The sequence below is a fragment of the Haliotis rufescens genome, unplaced genomic scaffold (assembly GCF_023055435.1).
Source record: "Haliotis rufescens isolate VD_foot unplaced genomic scaffold, xgHalRufe1.0.p SCAF_1, whole genome shotgun sequence".
NCBI classification, from domain to species: Eukaryota; Metazoa; Mollusca; class Gastropoda; order Lepetellida; family Haliotidae; genus Haliotis; species Haliotis rufescens.
Window position 1 is genome coordinate 24359035 of NW_025963779.1, and position 13760 is coordinate 24372794.

Genomic DNA, 13760 nt, shown 5'->3' on the forward strand with positions numbered 1-13760 from the left:
TAAAGTGTCCGAGTTTTGTGTCATGTACTGAAAGACAGCAGCCTTGCAGGAGATTCTCTCACATGATCACAAACTTGTAGTGGAACTACTGTGACCCTTTTCCCTGTGTATACAGTTAGGAGTTAGGAGTACCTGTCTTCATTGAGGCTAGGTAATTGTCTGATGTTAAGAAACTTTTCATTCAATGTACACATATTAATAATAATAATAGCAACAACAATAATAGTCATTTGTCACATGCTAACATCCGTCTACTCGGTAGTTGTTCATAGCATTACATAGGGGTTGTGCAGTACACTTTACTGAAGAGATGGGCTTCCAAGTTTGATTTGAAGGAGACTTGGAGGAAAGAAGATAGCCTGATGGACTGTGGTAAAGTGTTCTATAACAGATTAGGAAAAGGATCAGGAACCAAAAGACTGTTAGGGCTTATGAGTAGGTCTGAGACTTCAAACAGGTTGGTACTAACATCAAATACGAAGGTGTTGTTCCACAGTAGCAGCAATAGGTCATAAACAAGATCTCAAAGTCCTTTCTAGCTTCAGCCGGGGGCCAGTGCAAGGACTTCAAAACAGGAGTAATATGAGATCTTTAATTACATCCATGGGCTGCAGCATTCTGGACATGTTGGAGTTTTCTGAGGAATCCCGCCTTGATGTTAGCCGGTTGGCTGTTCCCGTAGACTATTGTGGTATTTTGGTAGCCTAGTGGTTTAAGCGTTAGCCCCATTACAGTGTAGGGCCTGGGTTCTAGACTAATGTCATGAAACTTCTAATTCAATGTACATATCCTACCAGGTAACAATGTTCTATGAGCAACATGTTCTGTGAAAAGTCCAATATCTGCTATTGTGTGACAGGGTCAGGTGAAACTCATCCATGCTTGTTCCAACTTGATGTCATTACTCCAGAGGGGCGGTCGGGTAGCCTAGTTGTTAAAGCGTTCGCTCGTCACGCCGAAGACCCGGGTTCGATTCCCGACATGGGTACAATGTGTGAAGCCCATTTCTGGTGTCCCCCGCCGTGATATTGCTGGAATATTGCTAAAAGCGGCGTAAAACCATACTCACTCACTCACTCACTCATTACTCCAGTGTGTTTTGAAAAACATTTGCATTGAGTGCATGCTTCACTGGTTGAAAATGGTTGTATGGGATTGTTGGTTGTTTGTTTCTTTTTAAACACCGCATTTAGCAATATTCCAGCTATATGACAGCAGTCTGTAAATAATCGAGTCTGGACCAGACAATCCAGTGAATGACATCATGAGCATCGATCTATGCAATTGGGATACGATGACATGCATCAACCAAGTCTGCGAGCCAGACCACCTGATCCCGTTAGTCGCCTTTTACGGCAAGCATAGTCGCCTTTTACGGCAAGCATAGTATGGGATTGGAAAACCAGAATCTTTTTCTCAATAAGTATCTTTATATTCTCAATCCCCAATTTGAACACGATAACATTTGGCTTGGCAGGTGGCTACAGCATTCATTATGCGCCTGGTCTAATTTTAGCTCTGCGGCCACTGCAAATTGTTTTCTGAACCGCATGCCCATGACAGATGTTAGAGACTTCATACCTGATACCTCCAATACTTTCCTATCACTTGTGATTGGCTCTCAAAAATTACCTCTATACCTGCCATATGTCATTGTTGTGTTAAATGGCAAGGTCACTTTGAAGGTTTTTCACACATGAAATAACTTGTAAATAGTTTCATCGAGGAAGTATTGTATGGTATTAATCCTTCATATTTTTAACACCACCTTAGTATTGTTCTCACGTGTGATTGGATGTAATTGGAGGTCAAGGTCACTGTGAAGTACACGTCCAAAAATGTATGTGTACACAATACCTCGAACATTTAATAAATAAATTTGACCAAACTTTACATACATGATCTCAAGGCAGTTTATGGTTGAGATGGAAGGCCAATGTTATTATACTGGAAGTGCTTCCAACTGTATCGAGAACGGAAGAGGCATGGTACTTTTTGATTCAAAGTTGTGCTGCATTAGACGCATGTGAAGTCACCTGTCACCTGATGCAATAATGTCAAAATGCTTAATGATGCATGTTTCTGATGGGAAAGCTTTGAGTCATGCAGATAAAGATGGAGCTGCTTCTGTTTTGCATGTAATGCAAGCACCTTTCATAACTATTTTAAATATGCAAGCACCTTTCATAACTATTTAAGACCTGTGAAAATTCCGGGGTAGAATGGGTCTTCAGCAATCCATGCTTGCCGTAAAAGGCAACTATGCTTGTCGTAAAAGGCGACTAACGGGATCGGGTGGTCAGGCTCGCTGACTTGGTTGATGCATGTCATCGATCCCATTTGCGTGGATCGATGCTCATGATATCAATCACTGGATTGTCTGGTCCAGACTCGATTATTTACAGACCGCCATCATATAGCTGGAATATTGCTGAGTGCGGCGTTAAACAACAAACAAACAAACAAACCATAACTATTTAAAAAATTTAATACCGTACCTCTATTACATCATAGCCACAATTCCTATATTTTGGCTGTCATTGCACTATAAAATCTTCAGTGTTTTCAACAGATTACCTCTTCACTGTCAGCTATCTAATTTGTGTCATGTGGAAGATGGTATAATTACAAACCATATGCGTATGGTGGGAAATGTCACTGCTTTCCTCTGTGTGCAAAGTGGAACAAGGAAACATAATCCAAATCTACTCAGCTCTATGATGTAATAGATGTGGAACTTGTAATTATTCTGAATGATAACTACTATTTCATACACTGATCGGAAAACTGATTTCATTATATTTCTCTGCACTGAGCCAACTCAGCGGGTGGGATCAGTTGTCATGGAAGCATGAAGACTTCCTGTTTTTCAAAGCTCCATATCAGAGTGACAACTAAAGTACTCACGGAAATGGAAAAAACCTGTCTTTTCAACCTCAGATCTTAAATAAATGCAGTTAATATACAAAATATGTAAATATTCAAACATCTAAATTAGTACTAATTGGGCAGTGGCACAAATACAGCGTATCAAATGTTTTTATGCCTTTTTACACGTAAAAGTGTGTAAAAATGTGAATAAAACAGACTATTGTGAAACAGGGCATAACCAGGTGTAAGTAGATCAAGGTGACCTATGACACCTTGACGACAGGTGAGAACAGGTGCATAATGCCTATAGTCTGTTTCTGCTATGTCAATTTGGACTTAGTTTTATTTTTGAATGTTGAAAGTGCCAACAAATTACCTCCTGTAAAGTACATTTTGTATTGTTCACTGAGATCAAACTAGCAAATCCAGACTAGTACTTTTCGAGTTGATTTGTTATTTCGTATTTACAGCTACTAACACTGTGTCGATTTTTAAATTAAGAAAAACAGGTTTTTTTCATTTCCGTGAGTACTTTAATCATTGTCCAAATACAATGCAATGAACTTCTACTGAATCTCAAACAATGTAATAGTTACAATCATCGTTTAACAATATATTACGCTGCCATATGACAACGTAGAAAGATAGAACTACACAGTTACTGAAAACTTGGTTTTTGCAGTGTCGATAAAAATAAATCAATGTAATGGAGTATTTGATGCACAGAAATTACTGTGAACACTTGCAGGTCTCAAAACTTAACAGTGAATACAGTATGTAAGCTTTAGGTGTTTGTAGGTACATCATAACCAAAAATATTTTGGGGCAATATCAGCTTGAAAACAATCTGTCCTGCATCTTGGAATCTGCTTGGGAAGAGATTCAGTGAAGTTATTATTGAAGATGAGCCAAGAGATGAGCTCATCAGTGCAATTGCCATGGGAACCATTCAAGAACATCATGAGTCATGTTCACATCTGCCGCGGAGGCTCACAGATGTTTGCCGGATCAGGTAGCTCGAGTAGCTAAAAAAATAAATATATTTGTGTACCTGAATATTTTCTTTATATTAGTATAGTATAGTATTTACCAAAAACATATTAAAAGTTGTTTCGGTCTGTTGGTTTTCATAAAACATAAATGCAAATTCAGTTTAACATGTTTAATGTGCAGAATGTTTAATATTTCTACAGTGACATTAACATGTTTAAGTTTTGCAGTGGCCCAGAACAATGTAATACAATGTATACTACACAACATTTGATAGGGATAGTCTGAGTGCCCCAATGGGGATAAATCTGACTGGATGTTAGCAATGGCATATAAATAGGATGTGATTTGGGCATGTTTATTATGAAATGAAGCTTAACAAAAGTCAGGTCTAGCCCAAATCGCATCCTATTAATACAATGACATCTCCAAACAACCAGTCAGATTTACACACACACACCCCAACTCGACTCACAGAATCCCCCTATCAAATACTGAGTAGTATATTTGACCCGTTGTCATCTAACTTTCTAACAGTTAAGTGCTACATGTTTGAAGATGTCTTACCATGCTAATAAATCCAGATAAAAAGATTGGACAAAGTTAAGTAAACATATCCATATATTTTGCTAATTGCGGCTTTTGGGTCAATCGATCAAATCTGTGAACTGAAACATTAAAACAAAAGTGTGGCCTGGCCAATGTAGGCATTAAACAGTCAACACTCCGAAGAACAAATGACAGGAGAAACAACAGCTGGCTTTGTTATTATTTATTGACTAGATTCATGTCACATAGAACATACAATCTGAGACAATAACATCTGAAAGAACTACCTCACATACAAAATTATGCTCGCGCAAGAGGTGGAATTGTTGTCAACAACATGAAAGACACACCTTCAGTTTTTACCTATTGCAGCAAGAGGTAAAAAATACTCACTTAGCCAATAAAAAAGTACAACTATTAACTCAAAGTCTACATAAGAAACAGTTGTTTTGGCAATACAAAAACAGGTCAACAAGTTGCAGCACTGTCCATAATCAAGGACAGAAACATGTACAGCAAATCTAAATCAACTAAAGCTTTCATTTTTTTTCTTCAAAATTTGGTTACCGACAATCTGGATTCGTAAAAGCCATGCACCTTGACATTCAATCATTTAACATACCGATTATGATAAAATATTTCGTACATATTAGGTGCTGTATATGTGTAATAAAATACAGGTATTGAAAGGTTAATTGCTTCATGTTGAAAATAACATATCCACACGTAACCATGGCTACTACTGCCTGTCCAACTATGTCATAAAACAATCATAATTGAGAACTTGTTATTGTGACAATGCCCTTTACTCCATTGTGTCGATGACTACCGTAAATATTGCAATAACTAGCCATGCACCAACACAGTAAGTTTACATGCTGATTATAGTTGAATATTGTGTACTACATCATGTACATGTTTGGTGCTTCACAGCTCCATCATACACGTGCAGTAGATATAAAAGATATAAAAGCGTTTACCGTATTTTGACCAAACAAGCTCCCAGGACGCCCTCAAAATTAGAAATAGGGGTTTCTTATTAGAATATTATTTTGGTGGAAAAAAATCAGAGTTGAAAGATCGTAAATTTTGTGGTTTATGCTGACAGCCTGAAATGTTTATATACAACAGATATATTTTTCCAGAATTTAATTGCCCATAATTAAGGGTGCATAAAACACAAGAGTGCGAATTATACACGAATAAATAAGTCATGTGTACATTGATCAATCGGGAGGGGTGCTATTTGGGATTGTTCACTAGCTAATATATTAGCAAATATAGCTGTGGGCGCTTATTGCGTTGAATACGGTAATTATTATTCAATTAAGGAAATACTACTAAAGATAAAATGCTGTGTAAAATCATCTAAAACAATTTCCACATACCTAAAATCTTAACTGAAATTAAAATGTAATAGTGTGAACATTTTGCAGCAAGTGCTACATGATTTGAAAATGGATGGTTCCGTGTGAGATAATCATTCGTTATGGACAAGGTATTTTCCCTCCAGTATTAAATACTACTCAATTTTTGATAGGGATATTTCAGAATGTCCAGGTAAGTGAGTGAGTGAGTGAGTGAGTGAGTGAGTATGGTTTTACGCCGCTTTTAGCAATATTCCAGCAATATCACGGCGGGGGACACCAGAAATGGGCTTCACACATTGTACCCATGTCGGGAATCGAACCCGGGTCTTTGGCGTGACGAGCGAACGCTTTAACCACTTGGCTACCCGACCGCCCCTGTCCAGGTAAGACTACCGGTAAGTGTCATGGCTGGAACATGTTGTCATGTTGAATATTGCTAAAAACCAATTCAGTTTCCTCTCAAGTTACCCCAATATACTATGTCTTATAGCCGAATAGAGTATCCCATTATCCCTATCAGAAGTTAAGCACATACCTCTGACATGAACACACTGTAAGACACACTTGTTAGCTCATGACAATGTTTAGTAAGGCAAAAAGCAACAGCCCCGTCTATAGCAGGGATACTACTGTGAACTAGGATAGCTGTCACACACATACAACACATACCACAGAAGCACCTGGGCAATCACGCTGCATCTCTCTACATCGTCCCCATCCTGGCAACAGGCCTCTCACAGAACATCCCACATCATATGCCTCGACACATGGCTACAACTAGAGGCAGAACTATCCGTGAATGTACTTTCTTGTTTTATTCACAAGCCTAACCTGAGTTTTGAAGAGTAAAACAAATAACACATTGGTTTATTGGCTTTTGAACATTTTATTGTTTTTGGGAAGTTATATCAAAGAGTTCTGTTCAGGAAATATCTTCACATTAACCCACCAAGAATGGCTGCAAGGTTGCTGATTTTCAGTGTTAAGCAATACTCATATAAACCCTGACAAAAAATTTCGTTTAATTAATTTTGCCTCCCACCTATTAACCAAAACAAAAAACACAAATCCAAGAAATGCATAGGTGTAGCCGAAGGATAAGTTGTGTACCAAATAATTTCCATCATCACTCATACTTTTGTAACCTCTGAATTTACACTATTCTACTGTAAAATACAAACTCTGACAGAAGGCAAGATAGATGTGTTGTTTAAGAGAGTTGTGTCACCATGTACAAAAGTTGAGATCGTGTCAATGGTAAAGGAACATCACTTGTAACAATGATATTGCACACACTAAGGCTATCAGCCATGAACATGGGTAGTCGATGCTCACTGTAGCACGGAGGTAAACACAACACCACACTGTGAAATACCTTGAGGAAGACAGGACACAAAGCCATTCCTTTCAATAATTCAGGCTAACATTTCAAAACACCTTTCAGTATCTGCTATGAAAGTCCTGTAACACAATGCCAACACTTCCTTGATCATCCTCGATCATCCATTATATCTGTTTAATTTTGATAAATACTCTGGACTCATTTGAAACAAGCAGCTCCATTTAAATTGAACCTGTGAAAATCTAGACTTGCTTCATATACGGCTATAGCTTTAACAGTAAGGGCTCGGTGGAAGGGAAAATAATATGGTTCAGATACTGGGAGACAGACTACATTAGGTTCAATAGCTTTGTTGTAGCACAAATTCAAATAATACAATGCTATATATAGCTATCTATTCAAATTACATTCAAGAGAAGTTCTCTGTTAGGTTTATGAGTTAACATCTAACATAGCATCAGCATTATTTCAGGTGTTAGGTTAGTGATAAGAGAGAAAGAGTATGTCATTAAGGGCTGGAGCTTTCGTGACAAATCGGTCCAGGATATTTATCATAACATGTAGACATAGCACCCTGGAAAATCAAGGATGTTTCCAGATTTACAAGGCCATGTTCCACAGAGATGTTGCTGGTGCACCATCCGAATCTTAATATGGATGAGGTAATCAGTCAAAACATCACTTAGAAAAACAGGGCCAAGTACCATGAGTACTGTGTTTACTTCCCAACAAATCTGTCCAACATTGTTGACTGTTAAATACATTTTATTGGTAATCTAAGCTTATGACTACGGTCCTAAAGTTGTCCTGAGTAGACTTACAATATCTACATAGTCAGGGTTCAAATATACCTAAGTCTCAGCTTAGCAAACTTTTTAGAAGGACAAGCAACATCACATGGACTGTCGCTTTTACAAATGAGGCTTCAAATGAAACCTCTTTTTTGTGGACTAGTGAAATGAAAATTAAGTTCTAACCGTAATGGAGAACTCCATGTTAACATAATCTAGAACAGAGTAGTCACTGGGCCTCTTCAAACCATCTTTCAGGCAATGTCAGTTGCTCTCAAATACCCAGCATATCTGGTACATTCACAATAAATTCTTAAACACAACCAGCATTACCATAGAACTCAATGACAATAATATCAAGGCTGGGGACCACAAGAATGGATTTCACACATTGGGCATCCAACCACTGTTGGGTCAAGCAGAACCTTGAACTACTGGGCTACAACACCGCCCCCAAAGGAAGATCTAAGACTGTCCCTTGACACTGATTGAAGCCGTCACACTGCAAATACAGGTTCTCTGAATAAGCACTCAGCAATAAGCAGGCTCACATTCAGAAGAAAGCTAAGACAAAATGATCCATTACAGCATTAACAAGGAGATTATCTGAATTATGTATTGTATAACCGGACGTTTTTCACATATTCCATGAGCAAAAACAGAAATCTTTCACATACTATCAATTATCATTTTCAATGGGTCAATTCAGTTTTAATAAAATATCTAAGCCATATCATAAAAGCAGCCCAACTGTTGTGAATAAAACATGACAGCAGGGCTTGATAAATATTCCACACATACATGAAGACATGCGAAACAGGACACGTCACTGCAACATTAAGACACATGCAACAAAGGAAGAGACACAAAACATTGGCCTTGTCAAATATCCAGCACAGCAGGATTTCAAATAACATGAAATAAAATGACATGAAACTTGACAATGTTGTTACAGCACATTTAATACTGATTTTTACTTAACATGTTAAGACACTTGAATGAATTGTATCAGTGTTGTTTCCACTTGTTGACATACTCCAGGTTTGCTACATTTGTACTTTGTATTGTTTCATGCAAAGATTACAATCATTGTCCATCTAAACAAGATTTGTTACTTATAATAGTACTTGCCACAACATGACAATATTATGTTTGACAGGACATCGTATTTCAAGTACTGTATTCAATGTAATAAGCGCTCAGGGCGCTCAGGGCACTCTCAAAATTAGAAATAGGGGGCCCTTATTAGAATATTTTTTGGGTGAAAAAAAAGGAGTTGAAAGATAAATTTCGTGGTTTATGATGACGGTCTGAACTGTTTATATACGACAGGTACATTTTTCCAGAATTTAATTGCCCATAATTAAGGGTGCATATCACACATGAGTGCGTATTATACATGCATAAATAAGTCTTGTGTACATTGATCAATCGGAAGGGATGCTAACTGGGATTGTTCACTAGCCAATATATTAGCAAATATAGCCGTGGGCGCTTATTACGTGGAATACGGTACTTATTCAAAACATAATACCGTAAACAAGAGTACCACAAGTACAGATGTACACGTAAATCTGATGATGTAAAACTTGAGCTCATTTGGTTTTCTTAACCTAGCCTGCCTAAGTTTGTGTAACTGTACAGTAGATTCCCTTGATATGTTATATATTATGATAATCATAAAGGATATCAAACGCTGTGCTCTATCCTAGAGTCAGAATTATCCTCAATAATGCCCGATATAACACTCTACACTGTTTCCCATACCTTTGGAAGCCATGTTTTAATCATTTTGGTTAAAAAAAACTTCAATGTGTGAAGGAACTCGTAAACAGTATGTGATAATTGATGTGAATGAAGAGGATGCTTATGCAAGCGTCTACAATAAATCCATGTCTTATCAGAGTTTGAATAATAAGAATAACCCGAGGTTCACACAATGTTTGACTTCTGTCCACCTTGACCTTTAACAGAAGACAGCCAAACAAAATGTACCATAGAGATCATGTTATGATGTTTGTCATGTTTGTTAAATATTCTACAATAAAGACTCAAATAGATGTAATCATAACCTGTTTGGACACTTATCCCACAAACAGTGAGTCCTTGACCTCAAACAACATGGAAACTTGTGAACAAATGTCTTAAGAAAGATCTGGTCAGCAGAACAGAACTATACATCTTTCACCATTAAATATTGCTCATAGCATCTGGAACACACCACGGATATTTCAAACATGTCATTTCTTATCACGCTTATTGCAACTCTCCAGTGACAACACTTCACAGAGGTGAACTGATTATGCATATGTATGTCCCTTTGGCCAAAAGGATGAGCTATGTTCTAGTTAACCATGTTGACTTGTCCCTGACAAACAGGTCGGTGGGTGCTCTACTTTAATACATCAGGGAATTATCAACTTATAGTTTTGTTGTTTATCTTCAATCTATAAACAAGAAAGAGAATTCATGTGGATCATTGGCTCTATTTCTGACAACTTTCAAAATATGTAATACAGTCTGTGCCCAAAACGTCCAAGTCTACTTGCCCAAACATGACTTGGGACAGGTTTGTCAGTAGATCTTGATGTTAATGTATAGACTTTTATTTGCACAGCTTATTTACCCGAGAAAAATGTTTTCTACACTCAGGCTTCAGGCTAGTATTAAAGTCACAGACAGAATCAGCGTAAAAAAAACAGTCTGACTGTCTGCCCGCCTGGTTGGTAACTCTTGTCGGGATGAACGTAATTTTATCCATCTGCCCGACTGTTTGGCAGATGATGTTAAGACTACTTATTAAGTTTTATTATAACTCCTTGTGGATTCTGAAGTAATTTAAAATTTCTGAGGCCGGGCAGGTAACCTTAGAGATGGGCAGGCAACACTTATGGGTCACCTGCCCAACTGTCTCATTGGGTTTCAAAATTATTTCAAACACTGGACAGAATACATTCTCTTCTGTCACATGAAAATGAGAGGGAAGATGCCTGAAGCACATCCTGGTCGTGGAGATCTCATAGAAGAGAGTATATCAGATGCTTACAAGGACGACGATATAAGGAGCACCACCTCCTACATGTTTAACACAATTAATATGTAACAGAATGTAACCTTCCAATAAATAAATATTTATTCATCATTAACACAGATCATTAATAAGTTAAATACAAGAGTTACATAAAAAATAGTGGCATTAGAAGACTGTGCATCTATAATTTAACACTAACAGTCCAACAGTTTAACAAGAAACCTCACTCTCTAGTAACATCTCTCTCACATGGCTGGGGTCCTTCTCTCCCGGCTTCTTCTCATTATTAGAATCACTAGGCTGAGTTTCATTATTGATGCCCTCAGCCCTACGTGACTGTTCAGCATCACCTGCAGACAAATGGGGAGGCATTGAGCTGTACTGTTCGTAAGTACTACCATTTCCCCCTGTATGTTCTTGGTATCCCGAACGTTGATCGTCAATGTGTTCAACATTTTGTTCACTTGCACAAGCCTTGAGTTCGAGAAGGTCCAAGGCAGCATTGATCAGTTTGACAGCCTGCCTTCGTGAATCTCGGATCCTGTCCTGACCCCCAGCTTGCACCCCGTCAAGTTTCAGGAGGCTCCGAGTTAGCATCTCCTCTAAGTATTTGTACCCCTTGTCCGTCTTCTTCCCCTGAAACACGTTCACATTTGCTTCCAGATTTTTCACATCATTCACAACACCATTAATAATATCGAAAGCTTTTTCTTCCTCAGACTTTTGCTGTTGAGGAGCCGACGTGGTTTGCTGCTGCTGACCACCCATTGGTTGCTGGGGGTTAAATGACTTCTGAGCATGCTCATTCAACGATGGACCACTTGAAAAATGAGGCTGGGTTCTTGGCTGGGGCATTTGCTGACTGGATTGGTTTTGAGCTCCTGGTTTTGAGTTTTCATGGAGAATTGGTATAACAATTGGCTCGTTAGTCTCACGTCGGGGTGGAGCTTGTTGCGGACTTGGCTGATGTATCCCCTGATCTCTCACATGCTGAGGAGGATATCCCTGGGGCTGTGGGTAAGTCTGGGGTTGGTGTTCCTGTGGGTGGGGATACCCAGGCTGAGGCTGAGGGTGGCCTTGCATTGGCTGTTGGTGGGGGTGGCCCTGCATTGGCTGTTGGGGGTGGCCCTGCATTGGCTGTTGGGGGTGGCCCTGCATTGGCTGTTGGGGGTGCCCTTGTGATGGCTGTGGATATCCTTGACCATGTCCATGACTTGGCTGTACCTGGGGTCGATTTTCATTGATAGTTAAATGTTGAACAGGTATTTCCCTCATGCTAGGGGAACTTCTCCCTTGGGCGTGTTGCATGTGAGTGGGATGGCTTTGTTGGGAGGGGGGAGTTGCACGCCCCTGGGGGTATGGCTGGTGAGGCTGTGGCTGAGGTGGACCTGGCCATGTACTGGTATGATGAGGCACCTGCCTATTAGGTGAGGCTCTAGAAGATTCATGAATGACAGGAATTTCCACTGTCTTCCCCTGAGGGTAGTAGCTTGGCTGATGACCACGCCCCATTCCATAATCTTGTTGAGGGTAACCCATTGACTGAGTCTGTAAATGATACAACAACAAAAATGTAGATGGTCATTGTACACACAATTCCTTCTCAGTCACATTTATTTGATATTACTGATAGTTCTGTTTGATATAACAAACAGGTCTGGGCGAGTACTAATTTAAATCTGTTTATCAAAATAAGAATGGCAACTGAGCTGAGAGACATATTCAAGACATAATCACTTAATTCATTCTTAGTATGCAGCCAGCTAACCACTCCGAAGCCCAAGTCTACAAATAGTTTGTCACTACCATACACTTTCCTAATAAAGATGACATATTAATACTAAACATACTGACAAAATAATGCAAAGATACATATTCAGGCTAAAAAAGTGTCTGCTTGTCACATTGTCAGATGAATACAAACTGGTGCTGAACTGAACACACGGATCATGGGATGGATCAATCATCTCTCATCTGAATTACTTCAAACATGTCACTGATATGACAAAAACGATTATTTTGCAGAGAAGTAGTTATTATTATCCTTTGTTCAATACAGATTTTACCCAATAAATGTATGCTGAACAAAATTTCCTGATATAGGTCATGATATGATAGTATTATTATTATCCATGAGTCCGGTGTATATTACCTATTAATGAACGATAATAATCGATTACCGACTGCAAAAAGATTTTACTGTCTATTATGACACATCAAAGGGTTTTCACCTATCTGAGCCTTTGTAACAGACGGGCTGATTTGTAAAGCAAAGTTTTGTAAATGATGATCAACAGGCCGAAGACACGAGAAGCTTTGGTCGACTTTGACAAGGACTAGGCCAAGCTATTTAAACTCAAGACAGCTCTGAGCGCGTTCCGTTACTGCTGACAGTGACAGTTTACAGTCACATCAAGTAATTTCATTAATCCTTTTTTTTCACAATTAAGCCAATATTTAGTGGATCCCATCAGGTGTATCTTACTTGGATAATGTACAACAAATCTGTATCAGCTTAAAAAAATCCGAATCGAAGACTTACCATCCTTATCCTTGGATCTTGCCAAGTCGTATGATGCGTGTTGTGATCCACAAAATATGGCCAACCTGTTGTCTTGTCGTATAACATTTCCCAACCTGTCGGTAGAGGTTCGTTCCTTTGAAAAGGCTGACTGTAAGGATCTTGATAAACTGACCTCCCAGCCATTGTCGCGTGTATATATAGTCCTTCAGCCAAAGCCCTCGAAACAGCACCTCAGTTCGTTCACCATCTAGAAAGGTCTCAGAAGGACTCAAAACTATTTCCCTTACGCCTA

The 13760-nt window shown here is 38.8% G+C and overlaps 1 protein-coding gene across 1 annotated transcript; it reads right to left on the bottom strand.

Annotated features, from left to right (window-relative positions):
• Positions 1–11028: 11028 nt before the first annotated feature.
• Positions 11029–13740, bottom strand: LOC124131653 (BAG family molecular chaperone regulator 3-like). The gene is made up of 2 exons (XM_046495078.2): positions 13487–13740; positions 11029–12492 (listed from the first exon to the last, which is right to left on the bottom strand). Exons 1-2 carry the CDS (start codon positions 13649–13651, stop codon positions 11155–11157), a joined length of 1503 nt encoding a protein of 500 aa, XP_046351034.1. The 5' UTR covers positions 13652–13740; the 3' UTR covers positions 11029–11154.
• Between the last annotated feature and the right edge of the window lie 20 nt (positions 13741–13760).